The sequence below is a fragment of the Cajanus cajan genome, chromosome 7 (assembly GCF_000230855.2).
Source record: "Cajanus cajan strain Asha chromosome 7, NIPB_CcT2T_4, whole genome shotgun sequence".
Classification (NCBI taxonomy): Eukaryota; Viridiplantae; Streptophyta; class Magnoliopsida; order Fabales; family Fabaceae; genus Cajanus; species Cajanus cajan.
In genome coordinates this window covers 43,114,311-43,140,589 of record NC_138523.1, presented here as the reverse complement: position 1 = coordinate 43,140,589, position 26,279 = coordinate 43,114,311, and the positions used below count along the sequence as shown (strand labels likewise).

Here is a 26,279-nt window from a genome sequence, read left to right as displayed (position 1 = left end):
ATTATATATGTATTTCTCTTTGATGTTTAAAATTTTGCAAGATGTTAATAACTTCTAAAAGTGTTACAAAGTTATTCAAGTAGTTAATATTTTAGATAGAGATTTTTTTTCATATTTTATTTGATTGAATGGAAATAAAGTAAATAAGACGAATAATAAATAAATTAGTTATTGATAAGAAAAAATGAGTGGAGAAATGAAAATAAAGTAATGGATCTCATTCCAAAATAATCAATTCTAATATAAATTTTATGATGTCTATGTTCTATTACAAACCTTCATTTTTTTTCCTTCACACCTTTTCTTTCATTTTTCTCTCACGGTGTAAATAATAAGTTTGTTAAGAATCATAATTTGATTATTATTTTGAATATAAAGTTACCATCGAAGATATCACTTTAAAATTAATATAGTAAAAGAATTATACCTCCTTGTTAAAAAAAAGTGTTGTTTAATAATTTATTTAAAAGAGTTAATATTTTAACGATTATCATTCATGAATAATTAGAGTTATTGAGTCATTAAAAGAGTTATGATAATATATTAAAACTTAAATTCAATATTTATTAATGTTATTATAATATTTTTTATTATTAAAAATTTCTTAAAATTCACATTATTTCTCACATTTTTGTATCGCCTCCATTTATATTTATCCTAATTTTTTTTCTCCTGCCTAATAGACCTATAATTTCCTAATGTTTTCTAATGTTTTCTAATCTCTTGTTAATTTTCCTCATGGTTTTTAATCTAATTGAGTTGGGTTGTTGCTCCCTTCATTTAAAAAACATAATTACATTTATTAATTATTAATTTAATTATAATATAATTTATATGTAAAAAATATGTGTTTATTTATAAACTTAATAATATAAAATATTTCTCTTTTATGGCACATGATTAATCATTATATAAAAAATCTTTTAATTATATATAAAATAGCAGTTATACATATTAAATATTAATAATTAAAAAAAATGCTGTTTATTGAAGAACTTCAATGGCACGTGAGCGACCCTTTGATGGTGAAGTTGGATCACGTGAGAGGCGATCGATCTTTGTTTCTGGTTTGACTGTTACGAAACGACGAAGCATTTCATTTGATTCGTTGGGGATCTGAATGGCGACGAGAAATCGCACTTTGCTTTTCAGAAAGCACAGAGATGCATTGAAGAGTGTTCGGGCTCCCTCCTTCTCTTCGCCGAAGTCCGCCGCTTCTTCCGCCGCCGGTGGCCCCGTCATTGAATTGGTCAGTACCTCGCTTCTCAATCCCAATCGCTCCTACGCTCCGCTCAGTACCGAGGATCCCGGCAATTCGAGGTGCGCTTCGCATCTCAGATCTTACAGTCTTATATTTCCATCGATGTAATTGTTATCGTGGATCAAATGTCCGAATAGCTTTTTCTTTCTTAGATCCGTAGCTTTTATTATTATTATTGATTTCTTTTTTAACGATCCGTGAATACTAGAAGAAACTATGTATATAGGACTACCAGTGCTCGCATTTGCAGTCGAAGTTCGTCACTCGAAACACGAAGCCATATCTGGAAGGAATTTTAGATTAGTATTAGTTAAGAATACATGTGGCATTATTGAAATGAGTGTCGGGAATTAACAGATGAACTGTCTATGGTACACTCTTTATTTTTGCGGGAAATTGAAATTACAGTGGAAAGGGGTGTTTTCTTCTAAAATTGGACACTTATTTTATAAAATAAAATAAATATGTACATTTAAGATTCTAGCTCCCTGGCTATTGAAGATTCTACATTAACTAGTAATATGACTACAATAGAATATATAAAGTTCATAAGTGAAGGTAATTTTCGTCTTACAAGTCAGTTTAGTAAAATTAAACACATTCTAAGATGATCAAAGTCAATCATGTTGATTGATGTTGAGTTTATAGGGTCATTTGCTATCGGGTTATTATCAAACTACCCACAAATGTCTAATTCTTCGAACATCACATTCCAAATGTTTAGTCCCCGCTTGATCATGAGGAGTGGGTATTGGAGCTCCACATAGATTAGAGATATGACCAAAATAAAGTATATAAGTAAGGATAATTTTCACCTTACAAACATAAGTGCTATTTTTGCGATTTCAATTTCCAAAAGTGAAATACAGTTGTAATAATAGTGAAAATGATAAAGAAGGCGTTGGTTCATGATTCCTATATAGGAAACTTTTATTTGACTTTTGTTAGTATTTACTTGTATGTTTTGTCAAGACCTATGACTTTTCTAATTAATTATGAATGTCATTAATTTTGAGTATTCTTTTTTTTTTTTATGATTTTTGAGAATTTTTATAAATAGTATACATTATATAAATATAAAAAATGTCAAAATAGTGACTATACCATTATAGCATTTTGGGGCCTGGCCCGAACGAGCCACTATCCAGGATGTAAAACATTTGTATAGTTCACTTCTTTTGTCTTTTCACAGTGTGCATTTTTCTGTAAGACTTGGAAATAATGAGTTATTCATTGTTTTTATGAATGCAGTAGGGGTCAAAATGCAATTACTGTGGGACTACCTCCAGCGTGGGTGGATTTATCAGAAGAAATATCAGCAAATGTGCAACGTGCACGCACAAAAATGGCAGAGTTGGCCAAGGCTCATGCAAAGGCTTTGATGCCGTCCTTTGGAGATGGAAAGGAAGATCAACACGCTATTGAGACTCTTACACATGAGATAACTGACTTAATAAAGAGATCAGAGAAAAGACTACGGAGACTTTCTGCTACTGGGCCTTCTGAGGATTCCAATGTCAGGAAAAATGTGCAGGTATCACTGCTCAACACTCGCATAATAATAACACTGATGAGATAGAAGATAAAATTTTTCTTTTGCCCCACAAGAATGAATGTGTTTTATGAAACTTGAAATCTGTGGGGCTCTTCATGAACCAAGCATGAGACTTCCATCACGGTATCAATGGTATGTTATACTGCTTTTATTTTTTAGGGATGTTAAAAGGAAGTTTATTAGATAAAACTACAAAGCACCACCGGTACTTGCATTTACTTGAAGTATTGTATCTAATACGTATCCAGTATCCCTCATACTTGGCCAATACTTCATCTTCTTTATGGATGATGCTGAAGGAGGGAATGGGATTGACTCTATTATTGTTTGTAAGGAATAGGTAGTGATTAATGATGACAATAATTTATAATTTCTATTTTCTTTATATTAATGTCCAAGAAGCATCCTCTTAGTTTGGATTTTGGAATTGCAATTATAGAGTTATTTCTTATGAAGATTTTAATCATATCTATGCATATACTGCGTGTATCATTTCTTATATATTTTTGGAATAATCATATTGTTTTATAGGATACGATATATGCATATTGTATTTGTGCATCATAGGATAAACAAGAAATTAAAATGAGTGGGGGAGGTATCCTGCCAATCAGAAAATTCAAAAAGACTAAAATGTGAATCAGATATCCAACCTCTATATGTCACACATGGAAATTCCATTTAATTTACTGCTTGGTGCAAACATACCATAAATCAATGGGCTTATGGACACCCTTAAGGATGTGCAGACAGAAGCCTTAGAGATGATTCCATTAAATAACATATCCAAGGGCTTGCAGACACCCTTAAGGATGCATTCATTTTGCTTCAAACAAATAATCACGTCATCTCAAAATTTTGGCCTCCATACCATCCCCTTGAATTATCAAAGGTAGGTGAAGGATAGATGCAATATTCTCCAATAACACCAAAAAAATTATTCCAAAAGACTGCATTTTAAAATGCATATCAGCAGAAAAAAAGTTATATGGTATCCTGTTACTTAGTGCTTCACAGTGAACTATATACCATGTTCCCACATACAGTCCCTGCCAAAATTAAAATTAATCACTATAAACTAACATATAGTCATTTCAAGTTTAGTTGACATTATTCTGGCTGTCAAGTATGCTACAGTATAAAATCTGTAGGTCTTATAAAGAGCAATAGGCAAGGTGATCAGGAAAAGGCTTATGATGACCAATTACATGTATCCTCTATTAGTCCATCTGTCCATGTTCTCTCCACCCTTCTCCACCCTTCAAGTCATCCTAAAGTTTTAGTTCTTGATTAAATTAATCCTAGTATCTTACTTTGAGTTGCATGATTGGGGCAACAGACACTAGCCATGATCATTTATTAATTGTTCATTTGTTCCCAAATGCCTCAATGCTAATTGTACTTGTACATATTTCCTTTCTTAGCCAGAAAGATGACTGGGTCATTTATGCATGAAATTGAGTCTATGAAGGTGGCTTGATTTTCGACTGTTTAATCCTTATGTCTGAACACACGTTTCATATTTTTCTGTTATTCAATAAACTTATTATTTTTACCTTGTTAAACATTCTTTTATTTTGTGTACTGCATGCAGCGTTCTCTTGCTACTGACCTTCAGAACCTCTCTGTAGAGCTCCGCAAGAAACAATCAACTTATTTAAAGCGCCTCAGACAGCAAAAAGAGGTGAGAGAGAATCTGTTTGTTTTACCCTTTTTTCCTTGACTAACAAAGAAAATATAAGTTTCTAATTTTTTCCTGAGGGTTTTTTTTTTAAATGGCACAATTTATTTATAGTAGTAGGAGGCTGGAATTGTATGTACAAAATCTTAAGTTTAAATTTTGTTACTGTTTCGTAATTCCTACTAATTAAAAAAAGAAGAAAAAAAATACCAAAAAAGTAACACAACAATGCAAATCAGTCTGATGCACTTTAGTTCATTAAATTCTACCCTCAATTCTTATCTAGAGTAATGTATAAAACTGCATCTCTCACATACCGAGGAAAAAAAATGATATGACATGAGGGAAATTGTACTTAGTTTATTCCCTTGCTCTCTGTCTCTTATCTGGGAATTATCACAATTTTCATGCTATACATATCACTAAAAACTTAATGGACTTTGTTTAAAGCTTTTGATTATCATTGTATGATATTGCAGGGTCAAGATGGAGTTGATCTAGAGATCAACTTAAATGGAAGTAAATCCAAATATCAAGATGATGACTTGGATAATATGGTATTTCTTTTTCTGTTTCATTTTTTTTTTAGTTCACTTCTTTGTTTCTTAAGGACGTAGTAGGTGGGCCAATATTTTTATCATCGCTGGTTAAATTTTCTGGAAGATCAATTGACATATTCTGTTATCCATGTGGTCATACCCTGTGGTGTAGTTGGATATTTGTTAGTTGATCACTGATGCTATCAATTTATTTATATGTAGGTATTTAATGAACATCAGATGGCCAAGCTGAAAAAAAATGAAGCATTCACAGTAGAAAGAGAAAAAGAGATCCAACAGGTAAACAAAAGTTGCATTTATGCGCTGTTATCAGTCTTATTTTGACTTTATGTTGTATTCTTGATGAGTTTTTTTGTTTGCTTTTATATATAGGTTGTGGAATCTGTGAACGAGCTTGCGCAGATTATGAAGGATTTATCAGTACTAGTCATAGACCAGGTCAGCTGATATCCCCTTCTGTGAGGATTTGACAAATTTCTTTACGCCACGCCCTTTTAACCATTGACGTCCTCTATATGTAGGGAACCATTGTCGATAGAATAGACTACAACATTCAGAATGTTGCAACCACAGTTGAGGATGGCCTTAAACAACTGCAGAAGGTCCTACACCCGTTCCTTGTCTACTATTTTAGTTTAGCAGTGTTGCTAGCTTCCCTCTTGACCTTTCTATCTCACTCTCTATCTCTTTTTCCCCACGGTAATTATTTGGTTTATGGGACATGCAGGCGGAGAGAACTCAGAAAAAGGGGGGCATGGTAATGTGTGCTACTGTGCTTCTCATCATGTGCTTCGTCATGTTGGTTCTCTTAATCATTAAGGAAATTATTTTGTGATCCACGGTGATATTCAATTTATTTTTAATATTTGGTCACATCTCATTGGTGTGACATTTCATTTGACACCAATGTTCCCTGCCTACTCGGACATAGTATTGCAGCTTGTCTTTCGAGGAGACCAAGAAGTTTTGCAGTAGACAAGCATACTTTTTGTTTTGTTTTGTTTTGTTGTATGTAGAGACCATATTAATTCTTTTGCAACTGGGGAGGTAGAGTGGAGTAGGTGTCTTAGAGGCACAAGCATTTTAGAGATTGGTGTGGTATAGTAGGAAAGGATACACAAGGTCAGAAAATGTATAGAGCGTTTGTATGAACATCTACTTAAAACATTATTTGCCTACGGAACCGTGTGCTTTGTTCCTTTTCATACATTCTCTTTTCTTTGTTTGATGAAACCTGCGGAATTGGGTGCTTAGTTCCTTTTCATGCATTTTATTTTCCTTGATTGATGAAACAATTACGAATTCATTGATGAAAACTACAAGTGGTACAGGATGGAATTGCATGCACAAATTAAATTGATTTGACCATTTATTGTAAATTGTAATTAATCTTTGATTCAGTTGATCACGTGTATACATTGAATGAAACTTTTTATTATGGCTATGATCCAAAGGAGTAGACATTCCATGAATTTGAATCAAAGCAATCGATTATTATTTTCCTCTAAATATCCAATTAGGTTTAGGAAAACTAAAACAAAGAAAGACTTGGTTCGATGTTACATCACGGGTATGTATCTTTTGGACTTCGAAAATGAATTGCACCGATACAATTTAGATTCGATTACCACTATCAACAGTTCACAGTAACCTACTATGATCGGTTATCACAAAAAACTAACAAAATATTATGGGTGATAAATAGGTGGATTATATAATTTTTTAAATAAATCATAATAGATTGGATAAAAAATTAATTCATCCAATCCATTTAAAAGTAAAAAATTTATTCAATCTATATCCATTAACAATTTTTTCATGAATAGATATCTAATTTATCTATAAAAATAATATTTTAGAAATTAAATAAATTTATTTTAATTTTTTTTCATTATAAATCATTACATTCTTACATAGTTTTTTAAAAAACATTCACAAGATTTTCTTATGCCAAAATAATCTTTTAAAATTTTAATCTAATAAATATTTCATATTGTAATTCAATGGATCTTGAAAGTGGATAAATCACTAATCATCCATAAAATTTAATGAATGGATTGTATCTGATTCATTATTATTTTTATAGTAATGGACAAATTGAATAAATTTACTTGTGAATGAACCAGATGGATGATAGATAAATGAATTTATTTATCATCCCTACAAAATACTATGATTAGTCCAATCACAAAGTTCAAATATTATGGTATCGCTAATGAATAAAAAATATTTCGTATCTTTCCATATTTTGTTTCAAATAAAAATAGTAATTTTAAGATTGAAGAGTGTTAGTGATTTGGGATAATCATAAAGATAAAATAAGATTAATAAAAATATGCATTTTCAAACCACTATGTACAAGAAACATTTTGTCTTCATTTTTTACCCTGATGAATAAGAAATATTTTGTATCTTTCTGTATTGTTTAAAAATAAAAATGGTAAATAATTTACAACCAGAAAATATATGTGAGTTGGGATAATCATAAAAGATAAAATAAGATAAAAGAAGAATATGTATTTTTAAACTATTATGCATTTCTTTTATATCTACTAACTTAAAAAGGCAAAAGATGAATAGTTAATAATAAATTTTTGAATAAATGTAGTTATAAGGATATTTTTAAAAAATGGTTGAGAGAGAAAGAGTAATTTAAGAAATAATTATAAGAATAAAGTTATCCAAAAAATATATATATCAAATAGGATAATCTCTTTTATTAATAATATAAATATAGATAATCTTCCATAATAATTAATAAAATATATATCTTATATTAGTGACCACACAATTTTGTGGACTTTTACTTTTGAACTAATATAAATAATTACTCACTATAAGAAACTTAGTGGTATGACTATCATTTGCTCCCTCTTTTATTTCATGGATTTTTTTAACATGAAGGCACGAAGTGCATATACTTTTTTTTTCCCTAGTGGAGTATAAAGGTATTAAAAAAACGAGTATTTACTCCTTAGTTTAATAAAGCAAACTCAAATGTTTTAAGAGAAGATTTCAGAGTTTAAAATATGACTGTAAAGAATATAAAAACGTTATAATACTTTAGGAATTGGAGTAACGTTACCTCAACCTTTATTAATTACGTATCTATTTTTTATGAATTAGTTTTCTTCTGAATAAAACCAAAGATATTTATAAATTAATTTCGTATCTATATGTAAATATAGTATTTTTTTACACGATCATATAAACCCATTTTCTTATAGTAAAAATATTGAAATAAAAAAACAAAATCAAAAGGCTTTCGTAGCTCAGTTGGTTAGAGCACCCGTTTAGTAAGCGGGAGGTCTTGACTTCGACTCTCAACGAAAGCAACTTTAATTTTCTAATACTGTAAACTAACAGGTAGGAATGGCACGAAGGATTTGATATTTTTTTAGAAAAAAGAAAAAAAATCTTAATAAAAACAAATAAAAAAATCATTCTTATTTTTCCTTAGTTAATATTCACATAATTAAAAAATGAAAAGAGATTCGAGATTGAAAAGAAAAAGAATTTTTTTATGGTAAAATATAATATCTTTTAATAATTTATTTGAGACATAATAAATTATTATCATATATATTAATATATAATATTTTTGTCATTATTTGTATTATATATCATATCGTGTTCACATATGTTTTGTTTTTTGATTTTACCTTATTCCCATGTTGAGTTGTGTTAAAATTCGTGCTACATAACTTTGGATAAGATAAGGCTAACACAGGTGTAAATGTTCAATGCAAACGTTTTCCCACTCAACAACATATATTAAGGATTTGCGAGAAAACATCGAGTGAGTGCGCTAACGAGCCTGAAACGGATAGAATAGGCTTAATAGCCCCGCGTATAAATATAATTTGAGAGAATACATAATAATTGCAGTATATTTTCTTTTGAGAACGTAGTTCCAAGCTGAAGTACTACATAATGTAGGGGGGCCTACATAACTTGATGAATAATTGAACTTTGGGGTAAACACTTCAACATCAAAAAAACTTACAAAGGAAGAGGATAAAAGAAAGACTCCAAAGTTCCTTGTAACTAACAGATAGGCAGTAGCATTTGGCATTTGCCAAAAAAACAACAATCGTAACTTATACTCCAAACTATGACACATAAAACAAAGGAAAAAATATCACGAGACTGAACATTCATTAACTCTATGGAATGATCACTTGACAGAAAGAGGATTCTAGTATTCTCTACGGTTGCAAAAAAAATATAGCCACAAAGCATTTTACAGCATGAGATATGAAATACCAGGCATTGCAAAAACCCAAGCCGATCCAGCAACCATGTATTTACTTGCTGGACCTTGTACGAGACCCAAGGACAATGACGAGACATTGACTTGTCCCCCAACTGCTGTCCCGTCATAATGGAGAACTTCACGGATACACCGACCAAAAATCCTGCAATTCAAGAAATTCTAAATAATCTTTTAACAATTGAAGACAACATAAACAAACACATGCAAATTGCCAAACCATAATTCACTAATTTCGTTCAAAAACTTAAAGAAAAACCAGAACAAAACCAAATATAAAATTTTACCCAGTAGAGTATGGATATCTTCTAATTAAAGTTGAATCCACCGGAAGGCACAGAAGGAGCCTCACTGTTACCAAAGTTGAACCCTGACTGAGAAGCATCCCCTGGAGGCATAGTCTCATCTTCCTCCTCCAACCAGTATGTCTCAAGAATCTTCACCGCTTTTTCATAAATCTCCGTGTTGTCATGACTCTGCAGGTTCTCAATTTTCTCCAGCCCCTCAGCATCATCAATCATTTGGGCATACAGATTCACGTCACCAGTATTACCTATATTTTTATCAGCTTCTCCTACCTTCAAGATGTTCTCAAGGCCTTCCAGACAAACTGTTACAATCCTAGGATCAGGACAGATGAGAAGATCACACAAGGGCTTAATACACCCTTGACTTACTAGGTACCTGTATAGTAAACAAGGGAAATAATTCATATCTTGCAAGAGAAAAAAAAAATATATGAATTGCATTAACCTCCTGGGAAATATTAAAAACACAAGTGCTTCCTCATACTTGATTTGTTCATGAGAACCACCGGATGTAGCATTTGAGATAGCCCAAGCAGCCTCCTTCTTGATATCAAACTCAGCATTTTGAAGCAGGTTGACCAAAGGAGCAATTATGTTAGCCTCAATCACTGCCTGTTTATTATCATGAAGAAAATATTATAGCAATAAGAACTCAAAAGAGAATATCAAATTTTAATTATCATAAAAAATGAACAAATAATTAACCTGAATCTGCAGTTTATTTCCAGCTGTGATGTTTGATATGGTCCAACAAGCTTCCTTCTTGATGCTTTTCTTATAATTATTGGTCAACAGATTCAGAAGGCAAGGTAGAGCCTGATGGTTGATGATGATCTATGGAGCAAAACACTAGATTAAAACAAACATAAACTGAAGAAGAAAAAAATCATATAAAGCATATTTCAATAACAAAACACATTTCCAAAAATAGAGACATGATTAGGTGATCTTGGCCGAAACCTATGTACACTTGACATGGGGTCTTAAGAAACAAACTACAGAATCATTTGAATATCTCACTGGTGAAAATCCAATATCTATTATCTATATAGCACCAATCCAGCCAAAAAAAGGATTGGCATACGACTCTAGCAAAAGCATTTCACTCTGATGTATGCATAGTAGTCAATCCCGGATAGCGGAGCGGAGCGGTCGACCCTAAAAATGGGATAGCGGGATGACGCGGAGTGGGATAACTGCTATTTTAATATTAATTTATCTATATTAAATAATTAATAATATATATATAAAAGCTATAAAAAAAATAACTCTAATCTGCTGAATTAAATTAAAAAATTATTCTAATCAGAAATTTAAAAAAAAATGGTGAATTAAATTTAATAAAAAATTAAAAAAAATCTGCTGAATTAAATTTAATTAGAAATTAAAAAAAAATCTGCTAAATTAAATTTAATCAGAAATAAAAGAAAAATTGTTGAATTAAATTTAATCAAAAATTAAAAAAAATCTGCTGAATTAATTAATTTTTTTTTTGCTGAATTAAATTTAATAAAAAATTTAAAAAAAATCTGCTGAATTAAATTTAATCAAAAATTAAAAAAAAAACTGCTGAATTAAATTTAATCACAAATTAAAAATAAAAATATGCTGAATTATAAAATAGAAGATGCGAAGCCAAACAAAGAAGACAGACGACGTCGGAACCGGAGGAGCAGCGTCGGAACTAAAGGAGCGTCGGTCGGAACTGACGAAGTGCGTCAGAACTAGAGGAGCGTCTGACAGAGACGCCTGAAGAAGACGACCGGAGTGCGCCGACGGTCATCCTCGAGAGAGAAAGAATCGAGTCCGAGAGAGAGAAAGAGAGGAGAGGGAGCGCGAGACGTTCAGAAACCAACAACAATGGTTCCGCGAGAGGGAGAGGAAGATTTAGGGCAAGAAAAACCCAACAGAAATGACAGACTTACCCTTAGGTAGTGTTTGTTTCCATGGATTTACTGTTCACGAGCAAAGAAAGGCGAAGAAACTTGTTGTTCGTTTCCGGTGATTTGCGACGACGAAAAGGCGAAGAAAAGGGGGGAGAAGCGTGATTCTCGTCCTCGCACAAAAGCGAAGAAAGCAGAAGAAAGCCACATAGGATTTATAAAAACCCGAAAATGCCCCTTCACATGCATGCGTAGTGTGCCATGCAGTAGAGGAAGCATATACAAAGGAAGCATAATCGATTATGCAAGGCTACATAATCGATTATGCAAGGCCATAATCGATTATGTAGTCTTGCATAATCGATTATGCTTGGCCACATAATCGATTATGTTGTATATATATACACAGCATAATCGATTATGCTATGTATATATACAGCATAATCGATTATGCTGTGTATATATACACAGCATAATCGATTATGTTATATGTATAACATATAACATAATCGATTGTTATATGTTATACATATAACATAATCGTATATATATATAAAATATTAATATTTAATATATAATATATATATTAAATATTAATATTTTATATATATATATATATTAAATATTTAATATATATATATATATTTAATATTTAATATTTAATTTATATATATTTTTTAAATATTTAATATATATATATATTTAATATTTAATATTTAATTTATATATATAAATTAAATATTAATATTTTTATTTTTTCACTTTTATATATATTAAAGTTTGTTTATTTATATTATACAATTTTTTTATATTAAGAAAATTCTATTATTTAAATATTAATATCAAAAAGTGAAAATATAAAAAAAATAATACCTGTTTATAAAATTAAAATAATAATATTTTTTATTTTTATTAATATTAATATTATTTATTATAATTAGCATCATTATTATTTATTATGATTCTTATTATTTTTTTAATATTTATTTTTATTTTTATCATTATTTATTATTTTTTTAAAAATTATACTTATTAATATAATTTTATTGTAATTATTATTATTTATAATAAATAATATTATACTCATTTTAATCTAAGGGTAAAAGTATAAATCATATTTATTTATTAAATTTTTAATTTTTATCTATCATTAAATTTAAAGTAAATATTTAAATTAAATTATTTTTAATATTTTATAATTTTTTAAATTAAAATTTATATATTTATTTTTTAATTATAATAATTATAAACTTTTTTAACTTAAGGGTAAAATAGTAATCTTACACAATTATCAATTAAAAAATTTATTTTTATCTATCACATCAATCAATTCACTCACAAATTTTCACAAACTTTCTCTACACTTTCCACTCACTTTCCCTTAATCCAAACAACCTCACTTTCCACTCACTTTCCCTTCAAATCTTTCATTTTCCACTCCCCCTTTTCCATCTTCAAATCCAAACAAAGCCTTAATGAAGGGTCTGTCCAAGACGCGGCGCGATTCCGCCATTTTTGGCCGCTCCACTCTCCGATCGACGCGGCCGCTCCAGCCGCGACAGAAATCCGAGACGCGACAACATCACCATTGCGGTGTCGGGTCGCTCCGCTCCAGAGCGCCGCGATAGCGGCCGCTCCGGCCGCGATAGCGGCCGCTCCGGCCGCGATTGACTACTATGGATGTATGTATGTTTGAGAAGGGGATGACAAACCAACAAAGATCTAGTATTCTTAAAAGAAAACATAAATGAGAAAAAGACTCAGATAGTGGGGAAAAGATGGAGACATTACACTACAGGATTTTCATTGTAAAACAAGAAGAAAATCAAGATGGATATTGCAAGTAATAGCCATGCTATCACTTAGTCTGTAATGTAGAAAGGCACATTAACTTACTTTACATAAACACAAGACATTCCTGAACATAATACCTGAGTTTGCATATCATCCCCGGTGACTATATTTCCAACAGTTCGAAGAGCAGGAATTAGCACTGAAGGGGATGGGTGCCTAAACAAGAGTAGGACATTTAGAATATGGCATTAAAATGACACATGGGAGCCTACATTTTTGCATAGCAATATTTGAGAAGTGGGGCACTCACAGTAGAAGCTCAACAAGTCGGGGACAAACACCAGCTTCAATTACAGCTTGAATTTTATCATTTGTACCATCAGAAAGATATGATAGGGCCCAACACGCATCAGTCAAGACTTCTTCGTCGTTTGAATGGATAAGGCGGGCAAGAGCAGGAAGTGCAGGTTTAACCTGAAGAAAAATATAAATAACATGTATGATATGTGAAATATAACATAATAGGAGTTAATAATCAATCAGTAAAAGCAAGACAAGAAAACAAACACTGAAAAAACCAATGAGCCAATGGATAACACTCCATGTTATATTATTTTTCATTGGTGCTATGAGCCAAGGATTTACCAGTGTGGCTGTTACTTGTTCAATACTATTGCTTTTGCATGCAAGTACAGCAGTTTTGAGTAAGATTTGATCATAATGGCCTACTCAAGAAGTACATTAGTACATATATATTCAACCACTCCTCACAACAAGCAAAATCTCTCTCGTAAACTAGAAATACAGCCAAATACAACAACAGCAAAAAAGGGAAACTATACAAAACTAAAGTAAAGAAGAATGAACACTAAGATAATTCACACTCCTCCCTGTGGCCAGAGCAACCTTTACTTTCCAAAATACGCTCTGCCTTACATGACACCCCCCCCCCCCCAACACGCTCTTATAAATATTTAATCCCGCCATGGTCCTCTCTATTCACACACTGCCAGCTATCTATTCGGTTGTGCTCAGGGTTCAGACTTCAGAATCAATTTGGGCCCAGTGATGAATATTCTTTCACCACTTCCTTCCTCACGGCCCTTCTCTTCCTTATTTCTCCAAGCATAGACTTTGCCTTTAGTGCCTAAAAGCATATTGTGCAACTTCATAATAAAAAGGCAAGAAACATTATGCTTCTAGAAGAGGAAGAAAAGGCTGAAGGATGTTGTTCAACAGACTAAAAGACCAAGGGTCTGTTTGAATAAACTTCTTCAAAAATACTTCTAGGAGAAATAAAAAAGGGAAATTGCAATAAATTTCTCCATAAGTTAAAATTAGCTTATACATAAGTTAAAAATAAGATTTTGAAGAAGCTAATAAGAGAAAGATTCTGCAAATTAGCTTATGCAAAAGCAAATTTGAACTTATGAAGAAGCTTATTTTCATTTTTCCTTCTTATTTTTATCTCCTAGAAGTGCTTTTGGAGAAGTTTACCCATATAGGATCCAACTCTAACAAGCTACCAATATAATGCAAAAGAACATAACATTCTAATCTATAGGTAGATAGACACACTGGATTGACAAGAACATTCAAAAGAATAAAATCAAGTAACATATAACTGCTTTCATTTTCATCATGTGTGATGACAATGTGCAAATTTCAACTGTGATTATCACTTAACTACATATATAGTATTTCACCAACTAAGGGTATAAAACTGTAGCATTTCATCCCTTAACAGAGAATACAATAGCTAAATGAAAAGAAAGGATCAATATATATATATATATATATATATATATTCGATAAGACAATTATTTGGAGAGATTAAGCAATACATATATTCATACCTGATCAAAAGGAGGCTGTGGCTTGCCCCTGCAGAAGTTTGAAAGCGTCCAGGTAGCATTTCTAAGCATGGAAAGCTTAGCATGTTCATTTAATTGTGCCAACAAAGGAAGCAAAGCCCCATGACTAAGAACAAGATCACGGCATCTGGGAGAATCCCCAGCGACATTCCCTAATGCCCACACTGCCTGTGGGTACCCAAAACACCAAGGATGAAACGTTAACCTTTTAATTAGTAAATGATCACATGGTACAATGAAATTACAAGTTATTGTGGTCCATCTTCAGTTGTCAGCTGCATATCAATAAATAAAAACACCCAGCTCAAGCATTCCGACCCCACCCCAAATTCCTTTCTTTTGCATGTGCAAGCATGCACATAACAACATCATTAACACAAAAAACATATCCAGATCCACAAACGCGTTTTGCGATCACGAGCCCCCCTTTTAACTTCATTGACCCGGCAAAAAAAATCTGGATCCCAAAGTTTTAGGTAAACGAAAGCACATTAAGACACGTAAAATATACCTGTTCACGAACATCGTCACTAGGAGAAGCAAGTAGCTTCACAAAAATCGGGACAGCCCCGTGGTCAATCACCACCTTGGTGTTCTCAGACGTTCCAGAAGCTATATTTGTCAAAGCCCAAGCAGCCTCAAACTGTACAACACTCGATATTCAAATATCAGCATAAGTAACAATCAAATCACAAATTCAACAGACAAACAAAAACAAAGCAGACAAGTAGAAACCTGAAGCTGCGGAAAGTCTTCCCTCATCAGGAACTCAACAAAGCGAGAAACTACACCGGTCTGTATAACCTCCTCAATTGGAGGACTACGTTCTGATACATGAAAACCAAATTAAGTAATTCACCAAATGTCCATTAAAATTCATCAAACAGCATATTAAACACAGAAGCCAATCCGAACCAATCGAAAGCAGCTTCCGAAACTGAGTGGTGGCCTCGAGTTGCAGGTTATTATCATCAGTCCAAACACCAGCAACCATGGATGGCAGGTGTTCCAACTGCAGCAACACACAAACACAATCTATAATTCAGAAAATAAATTGCGCAAACCAAAACCTAATAACAAACTCAGAAAATCGATTCAACGAAGCTTATACGAAAGCGATTCGAAAATTGACCTTCTTCTCTACCAAAGTAGAGTGAACGGAGGCAGGCATCTGCTGAGGCTGGAGCCCCTCGCGCCTCTTCTTCTGCAAGCTCTCTTCTCTGCGGTTCTTGCGGATCTCGACCATGGTGTCTTCTCGCCGTCTCCGGCCTTCCTCCGCGTCCACCGCCACCTTGTAGCGGTTCCGGCGGACCTCGGTCCTGGAGTTCCCGCTCGGGCGATACGACATCGTTTCGGAGGCAATCTGCGAAGCTGCGCAGCGATTGTTGAATTGACGAAGAGAATTGAGCGTAGGGTTTGGGATATATGGATATGGGAAAGGTAGAGAGATACCAAGGGATTTTGGGTTTCTTCGCGAGCTTCAACATGAGAAGTGGAAAGTGAAAGGTTTATATACGAGGGTGGAAGTGGAAGCAGAGGTTTGGGTGAAAGTGGACCTGGATCCGATGACATTTGCGAAAATGCCACTGGTTTGAATTGGGACAAGGTGAGCGTAAAAGTTACTATCATTGGAGTAATGCCTGTAGTGGAATTCCAAAATGGAAACGAAGGAGACACCGAAATTCAAAGTCTGTTTATCACATAGTTGGCCCAAATATTACAAATTTGGGCTTACCTTAAAAAGTCGATGATATATACACCTCCAATTTTTTATAAATACAACTCTAATTCTTTTTTTTAAATAAAATTCTTAAAATATCTTTCTAATTAAATTTTTATTTTAATTTTTTTATTCATCCCCTTTCCTTTATAATTTTTTTTCTTTTTTTTTAATTATTCTTCTTTATCATTCTAGTCATTTTTTTTTGATAATTTTATTCTTTTTCATTTTTCATTCTTGATTTTTCCTTTTACAATCAACATAATCATATTTTATATTTTTATCTTTTAAACTCTATTTTTTACTTTCTACTCTATTCTTTTTTAAACTCTAATTTTTCATTCAATCTTCATTATTTTCTACATTCAAAACAAGGTACAAATTAATATATTAAATTACATTCTAAATTTATAATTTTTTTAACTTATTTAACATTACTTATGGACAACAGAAATATATAATTAACCTACTTCGATCGTAGACGATGATGGTGGACGCTAGACATAAAGAAACACGTAAGTTAAATTTGTCATACTTCCGAAAAATAAGATTCGAAATGTTAATTTTAGCATTCTTGAAAGTACTTTATGGAATGATAAAATTATTGTTTCGAAAAGCATTTATTGGAGGTGTGTTTCTTATATAATTCCGGAAAGAACTTTCTAGAACAGTAATTTTAGTATTCTGAAAAGTACTTTCCCGAATTATGTAACAAAACATTTTCGAAAAATATTTTCCAAAATAAAAATTTACTATTATGGAAAGTATTTTTTGTAACAAAAACTTTATTATTCCGAAAAGTACTTTTCGGAATAATAACTTTACTATTCTAAAAAGTACTTTCTGAAACAAAACAAAAAAAGAAGAAGATATTGTAAAAATTGAAAAGGGTAGAAGATGAGGTAAAGAGGTCGGAGAAGAAAGTGACGAAGAAGAGAAAAAGAAAGGGGTGGAAAAGAAAGAAGAAGAGAGGTACCCGGAACAGAAAAAAGAAGGGAGGTGTGAGGAAAAGAAAGAACAATAGAAGTATAAATCTGAAAATTATAATTTTGAAAAATATTAAGAGTAATTTAGAAATTTAATATATTTTTTAAAAAAAGGAGTGTGTTTATATAAAAATGGAGGTGTGTTTATCATCGACCAAATTTTAATATTTTAAAATCTGAAAACTCTAAGGAGTCCAACAAAAAAATTGCATAAACAATAAACATTGTCAAGAAAGAAAAAATATCCACTACAAAAAAATGAAAAGTATCTACTCTAATAAAAAAAAGTTATTTATTTTATAATATTAGATTTTTTTATAATTTAATAAGATTTAAATATATATTTAATTCTTTAAAATAAATAATTTACGTTAGTATTGTTAAACTTTTTATATTAAATCAATTTTCTATTTTATCCTTAATTAAAAGAAATTGATCAAAATTGTATAACCTAAATAAATAACACCACCATGAACGAACCGTTTATTCAAGGGAAACTCACTACAAATTAAAAAAAAAAAAATCTATAAAATACAAAGAAAATTCGTCTAGTACACCATCATGGACAAACACCTTTATCATATAATTTTTATACTCTATTACTCAAATGCTCAAAGTTGACAAAAGGAAGTTGTATTATAACAAAATCCCACCGAGGAATCTACAAACTCCATAATAGGGGAGGAGTCTGACCTTGAAAGACCTATTTAAATGAAGAATTTTACAAATTTAAAGAATTTAGAATTTTTAGTATTTGAATTATTTCGATTTCAATTTCTATCATTTTTAAAATATTTTGTTCGGATAAATTAATTCAAATTTTTAAAATTTTAAATTGTTAATTTTGATATGATAATTTAATTTAACTATGATAAAATTAATTTAAAAAATATATTTATATATTGAGATTTTTAAATAAAATTTTATAAAAATAAATATTAGCTAATTTTTAAATATTTAATAATTTAAAAAATTAATATAAATAATATTTAATAATTTTAAAAATATTTTTTGAATATTCAATAATTAAAAATATGAAGAGATAAGATAAAATATATAAGTAAAATAAAAAAAATATGAAAAATTTCAAATTCTTATTTTTTTTTAGAATTTGAAATTCTACTATTTCAAGGAATTTCAAATGTTTGGATTTCAAATATCTTGTAAATTCTCCATCCAAACAAAGTATTTCACTTCAAAGAATTTGAAATTCTTCAAAAAATGAATTATTATATTTAAATTCTCCATCCAAATACACTATTAAACACACTATAATAGTGTGTTTGGATGAGAAATTTTATAAATTCAAAGAATTTTAAATTCTTAGTATTTGAATTTGTAACGATCCGGCTGGTCACTACACAAGGCATAACACACTATAAACACCAGACAGATAGAACAAGTATATAAATATAGGATCTAGAATATATAGATATACAAAGTTCCAATCTGACTAGAGTTAAAGTGTACAAAAGTTACAATCAAATGCTATCATCCCAAGTAGCTCAACAACAAAATAATCACAAAAGATAGATCAGCTCCTCCAGTCTGCTGAAGACTCACCACTAGACTCCCATCTATCCCTGCTCTGCTCCCATACATAGTATGATCATTGCAGTCCAAAACATCATGGAGACAACAAAAGGGTAAGCTAGTGTAATTAAAATCAACATACTGATATATAACAATATGATAAACAACTGATATAGCTAACAACACACATGTACAACTCATACCACTCACAACTCGCAACAATATCAGCACTGCTTAGCAGCAATAACAGCACCACTCAAGTGGCTATAACAGCACCGCGAAGCGGCAACAACAGCACCGACTTAGCGGCTATAACAGCACCACGCATGTGGCTAATAACGTCAACGACTTAGCGGCTATAATCTCACACAACTCAGCACAGCACAACATAGCACAGCAGTTCAACATACGACACAACTAATCAGCATTGGCATTATACAGCACAACTCAGCTTTGCATCAATACAGCTTAAACATCATACGACATTAATAACTTAAACAACATACAACTCAGCTCGGCTCAATAACATTAATCAACATTATTCAGCATTAATCAGCATATTTATGAAAGAACACATCTGAAACAACCTTCAACTTATCCTAATCACTCATTGTGAAGTGACAACCTTTACTAAACATAGAATATCTGGAGTTATAATACTCCTATAATACTCATCCTTATCTCATATGAAAGATAAGAAGATTTCCTATAACTCTCATGAAGACACCGAGTCCTAATTCCTTCATCTACCTTGTGAAAAATTTTAAAAACCGCAACAGCTATAACCAAGGCTGGCAGCTTGACCCCTCTTCACTAAAACAGCCATATCTGGAGTTCTAGAACTCCTTTTTGGGTGATTCCAACGCCATTGGAAATCTAAGATCCAAGGCTACAACTTTCATGAAGACTTTAAGACCAAATTCGGTCATCAAGACCCACCGCTGCAGCGCTCAATCCAGCGCTTTAGCTGCAACTCTCTGCCAGTTCAGTTTGCCTTCCACAGCCATGGCTGCAGATCCACGGCCATAGCTGCAAGTTTCTGCCACTTCAATTTTTTCTCCACAGCTATGGCTGCAAAACCACAGCCATGGCTGCAAGTCTCTGCCATCACGTTTTTCCTTCCCACAGCTATAGTTATGGGTTCCTGCAAGTACATTTTCTTCCACGGCTATAGCTGTGGGTTTCTGAACTTCCAAAAACTCCATGGATTTCAGCTTCGTTTTCACTCAAAGCCTCCATGAACTTGCAATCCAAGGAGACCCAAACCATGCTGCAACTCAAATGCAATACTATCAACCACATGCAACCCAAAAACATCAACAATCACAACATGCATGCATCCAAAACTCAAGAAAAATCATCAATGTTCAACCTTCCATCAAGAAACCAAAAACCCCAAATTTTCATCAAACCACGAAACCCCGAAAATGAAAATCTTTCAAACACAGCCATCAATCTCCAAGAATCAGACAATCCGTGAGTTTTTAACTCACTCAACAACAACCAGCACAAGATCCTAGCTTCCCTTACCTCGGTGAAGGAATCCGAGCTTCCGGGAAGAGACGATTGAAGAACAGAGAAGAGAGACGAAAGGGAGCTTGAACGAACACGAACGAACAAGAGAGAACTCCGAAAATTAGCTAGCAGAGTCCAAGCTCACTCAGCACAACCACCTTGAGATATCAAGAAAAGGAAAGAAAGTAAGGAGAGCAAGTGGGAAATAAGAGAAAAGAATGTAAAGGTGAAAAAGGAACTTGCGGAAGGAATGGGGTCTCACAGAATTACTTTTATTTCAATTTCTATCATTTTTAAAATATTTTGTTTAGATAAGTCAATTCAAATTTCTTAAATTTTAAATTGTTATATTGAATATGATAATTTAATTCCACCATGATAAAATTGATTTTAAAAATATATTTATATGTTGAGATTTTTAAATTAAATTTTATAAAACTAAATATTAATCCATTTTTAAATATTTAATAATTTTAAAAATTAATATTAGATAATATTTAAAATATTTTTGAATATTTAATAATTAAAAGAATGAAGAGATAAGATAAAATATATAGGTGAAATAAGAAAATTAAATATGAGAAATTTCAAATTCTTACTTTTTTGGGAAAATTTGAAATTTTATTATTTTGAGAAATTTCACAAATACTTGAATTTTAAATTCTTTGTAAATTTCTCATCCAAACAAATATTTCACCTCAAAAAATTTAAAATTCTTCAAATAAATAAGTTATCCTTTATAAATTCTCCATCCAAACACACCATAAAAATTATCTACTAGTAACTACTCATAGAAACTCACATTCACAACCACTTGCCAATTGTTGCAATGTAAATACCATGCAAACATCACATTACCTATGAAACTCAACACCTTCTTATTTTCCCGACCATTCGCTTAGCAAATGATTGGCATAATTGCCTTATACCCCAAACTCACAAAGAAATCAGTTAGCTCTTGGATTATTTTATTATGTGGATAAAAAAAAGTCATTCATAAAAACCACAATAAAAAAGGTTATTAAAATTGTCTTCAAAATTGTTATATGCTACTTCTAGATTTTATAATTTCATAATTTCTCATATTTAACAATAATATATAGTTCATCTATTAACATGTTGAAGATTTCATTAACCTCAAAATTAAGTATCACTTTTCTTCGATAAATCATTTGTAATTGATAGATTTGAAGCAAGAAAAAAAGTAACCCTTAAGAGGATAATCAAAAAATTGGATAACACAAAAGAAAAATAATTGATCATCTACTAATTATTAAATATATTTTAGTTCCTCTTAATTACTATTTATTATATTAGTAGTTAGATCTGTTTCGTCTCATGTATGACAAAAAAAATATTATAATAAAAAAATATTCACAACAAGACACAAACAAATTTAACACAAGTTCTATATTACACTTAAAATTTTCATCCATATTCCATAAAAATGTGAATTATATTTCTTAGAAATCATGTTTCATAGGAATATCATGAATATGACATGCCTAAAATATTTATAAAAAATGAGAAATATAGTTATTAAGATAAAACTTTATTCATTCATGAGAATATTAGATTTACAAAACCTTCCACGAAAACATTTTCGGTAAGAAAACTCATTTTAGGTTATTAATTCAAATTTTATGGACCCTTTAATGTCATTTAAGATTTAAAATTATTTATTATACTCGAATGAAGACCTTAATTTGAGTTTTTAATTAATTACCCTATAACTCATTATTTTAATTTAAGTTAAACATTTTTTGTTGTTGATAAGAATCAATTTTTGAAAGTTATTATATAAAAATAATATTGTGTCATTTATGTCAACACCTTTCAATAATAAAATTTATAAAAACTATTTCTGGAGATGACACAAGAAGGTTATAATAATAAATAAATAAAAAACAAATTGTATAAATTTTTGTAAACAAATTTTAAAATTATTGTACTATACATAAATTTAACATTTTCAACCTAAGATTTGTGAGAAACATAAAATAATTTCTCAAGCGAACATCTCTTTAGAGGGATTTTTTTTTGCCCTGAAAAATAAAATCTAATGTCACCTTTGAGTTAGACTTAGAAATAAAATTATGAATTTTATTATAACTTTAATTTATCAATCTGCAGGGCATATACACATTGACACAATTAAAAAAATTGTGTCAAATATAGATTATATATATTTGTTATACATAATATTTTTATATTAATTGATCTTAATATTTTAATAATTTATCGAAGAAAAATATAAGATATATAGTTCAATCCAAAATAATCTAATATAACAATGTCTCCATGTATTGCTGCTCACACAACTAGTTTGTAAATACCTGATACTTTACTCACATTTATGGAAAACTTTCTCTCGCAGATAAGCACAATATACTCAAATTAGCTTTTGATATATTTGACAATATCTAAATAGATGAGGCATTAAATTTATAAAACCTTTTTAAGAATTTTTGTTTTACTCAGTGTGGATATAATTAATATGTTAAAATAATATTTAATTAATAAAAATTATATTTTAAGAATATAAATTATTTTTTAGTTATCGATTTTAAGACATTATGTATGTTATATTAATAAAATAATACTATTCTTTGTCCCGTTTTCTTGAAAGTAATAGAATCATAATAATAGCAATAAATTATAGTACTTTTTCGTACAAAGGAAAATAATATAATCACAGTAATAAATAAAAAAGTTCACAACATTCATATACATATATAATAAATGACTTCATATCAACAACTTATAACATTGTTGTGAATTAAATAAATGAAATTTTGATCATTTTCCATATTTAACAATGATTTTACCATAATTGTGAAACACCAAAATAACTTTGAAAATCATAAATTAACAATTAATTAATTTAATCCATGAAACTATAATGGAATACATTAAATGATCTTTAAAATAAAAAAAAAATACAAAATATTCCTTAAAATCATGAATTATTAATTAATATTCTTATTTATTTATTATCAAAGAGTAAATTCTGTCGAGGATTTAATAAACTAATAAATGAACATTTATTTTTAATTTTTTTTATTCATAAGAATCAAAATTAAAATCTCTCATCTATCGATCCAAATTAATCTATTTTATTCATCAATGTATAACCCCTCTTCTGTTAGCTAGATTATGATATTTTTGTTGTAAAAAAAATGATATATTAAGTTTTCGGGGACTATCAACAAAATATGCATACAAATTACTATGACAAAAAAGATGAAAATGCTGTAACATTGACAGAATAATAGCCAAATCCTTTCATCTTTACTGATCCTTCACCAATTAGTTTTACATTAGTTTTTAGGTTTAGGAAATATCCCCACAATAACTCTTAAAACTAAGTGGTGATATATAAGTCTGTCCAAGTATAAATTATGAGTACTTTTCAAAGCTTTTATACTCAAAATAAAGAATACTTTTAAGTAAAAAAAAAGTATATACTAATATTCAAACATGTTCTTTATATATACATAATTAAATAGATTATGATAGAGTTAATATGGTGTCATTTTCTTCCAGTTTTTAATGGAAATGAGTAGTTAATTCGAATAATTATGCATCTTTAAGACAATTTTATTTTATATATCATTAAGGTGACATTTTTTCAATGCATATTAAAAAATCAATACAAAACTAATGAAAAAATATTTTGGTCATTTTCATCTTTATAACTTCACAACACACGTGTTTATTTGGTTGCCACATAGACATTAGAGTACTTGACATTTATCAATAATTTATATAAATATAATAATTTAATTTAGTGTACATATTTTTTAAATAATAAAAAATAATATTAAAAATTAATCATTCTTAAAAATATAAAACTTAAACTCAAAATCTTGAGATTTAAAAATCAAATACAACACTAATCAATTTAATAATAGTAATTTTTAAATATTTTTATTAAATAAAATATAAAAATATAAAATATTTCATCACAAAATATAAAATATAAAAGACGAAACACTTTTAGTTCCCCTAATTAAAAAATATAGAATTCTAGTCTTCACATTAAATTTAAACATTTAGTCATATTTAAATAATATAATATTTAATGACATGATATTTGAAAATAAATTTTGTTAAAATATAAAAATAAAATTTATTAATAAAATAAGATTAAACATTTATTAAAATGAATAAAAAAGAAAATATTTTATAAGTTTTTTTTAATATTTTTATTTTTATATATCACGTTATTAAATATTACGTTAAAGTGGTGATATGTTATTATATAATGTTAAAAAATAATTATCAATAAGTATTAAATTAATAATAAGATCAAAATTCTATACTTTAAAAATAAAAATAAAGGACTAAAATGTTTTTATTTCAAAATTCAAAATGTTAAAATTATGGATTGATAAAAATAAAATCATCAAATATATAATTTAATCTTAAAATTATTTAATTAAGAAAATACGAACCCATTTTTTTTAGTTATATAATTTATTTTAAAATTTTAACATAATATTTAAAACTTTACATAATTTTTATTTAATATTTTGTAACTTCTAATTGATTTATGTTGATCTATACTGTTTTATTATTATCTTTCATAATATTGATAAAAGTATTTATTAGCTTTGTGAGAAAATATAATATTAATTTTTTTTTTATCAAATCTAAGACACAAATACAAGTTTTTAAAATTTGAGAATCAATTACAATATTAGTAAACTAACAAACATTAATTTTTATTAATTGATTATACAAAAAAAATTTAAGAGTGTGCACAAATATATACGAATCCAAAATTGAAGTGGATTATATTATAAAATATGATTTATTTCAAGAAAAAAAACTAACTAATTTTATAAAAATAATTAAATTAATTTAATAATTTTTATAAATGGATTGATTTATTTAAAAAAAATCGATTTATATATAAATATAAAGTAGATAATTATACCAAACTAATTCAATTAAAAAAATCTAATTCATATTTTAAAAAATTAGACTGGTCCATCTATTTTGTTTTAAAAAAGAACGGAACAATCAGTTTTTACAAAATTAATTTGATTCTGTTTTAATTTTTCAAAATAAACCCATGAATAGCCGCCATACATGAATTAAAGCGCGAGGTCCTATTTTTTTACTTTTAAAATTTTAATTTACGGTTTTGCCGTTTTTGGAAAAGATCTTGTGGGTCCATCAGAATTAACCTTTTGGAAACGGAATTTTACACAGGAACCAAACTAATAAAGAAAAAATTACATACCCATTCGGTAAATTGAAGAGGTCTTATATAAAAAAATATAATTTTTTCTGTCAAATATCAATGTTTTAATTTTTTTTGATAAGTG

General features: G+C 29.7%; 2 protein-coding genes and 1 non-coding gene across 4 annotated transcripts; 2 read left to right on the top strand and 1 right to left on the bottom strand.

Annotated features, from left to right (window-relative positions):
* Positions 1 to 1,072: 1,072 nt before the first annotated feature.
* Positions 1,073 to 6,262, top strand: LOC109818478 (syntaxin-43). Of its 2 annotated transcripts, none has more exons than XM_020383964.3 (8): positions 1,073 to 1,320; positions 2,516 to 2,795; positions 4,411 to 4,500; positions 4,977 to 5,054; positions 5,259 to 5,336; positions 5,430 to 5,495; positions 5,579 to 5,659; positions 5,785 to 6,262. In XM_020383964.3, the coding sequence occupies exons 1-8, from the start codon at positions 1,121 to 1,123 to the stop codon at positions 5,890 to 5,892; spliced, it is 981 nt and encodes a 326-aa protein (XP_020239553.1). In that variant the 5' UTR covers positions 1,073 to 1,120; the 3' UTR covers positions 5,893 to 6,262. The 2 variants fall into 2 exon arrangements, with proteins under 2 accessions (XP_020239553.1, XP_020239549.1); XM_020383960.3 differs by having other exon boundaries at positions 1,074 to 1,320; positions 2,513 to 2,795.
* A 2,056-nt stretch (positions 6,263 to 8,318) lies between these two features.
* On the top strand, positions 8,319 to 8,392 carry TRNAT-AGU (transfer RNA threonine (anticodon AGU)). The gene has a single exon. It is a non-coding gene; the product is annotated as a tRNA-Thr (tRNA).
* Positions 8,393 to 8,882: 490 nt separating this feature from the next.
* Positions 8,883 to 16,687, bottom strand: LOC109815979 (importin subunit alpha-2). The gene is made up of 11 exons (XM_020380819.3): positions 16,322 to 16,687; positions 16,105 to 16,201; positions 15,925 to 16,016; positions 15,701 to 15,832; positions 15,172 to 15,357; positions 13,626 to 13,789; positions 13,453 to 13,531; positions 10,344 to 10,472; positions 10,123 to 10,250; positions 9,618 to 10,014; positions 8,883 to 9,475 (listed from the first exon to the last, which is right to left on the bottom strand). The coding sequence occupies exons 1-10, from the start codon at positions 16,535 to 16,537 to the stop codon at positions 9,639 to 9,641; spliced, it is 1,599 nt and encodes a 532-aa protein (XP_020236408.1). The 5' UTR covers positions 16,538 to 16,687; the 3' UTR covers positions 8,883 to 9,475; positions 9,618 to 9,638.
* Between the last annotated feature and the right edge of the window lie 9,592 nt (positions 16,688 to 26,279).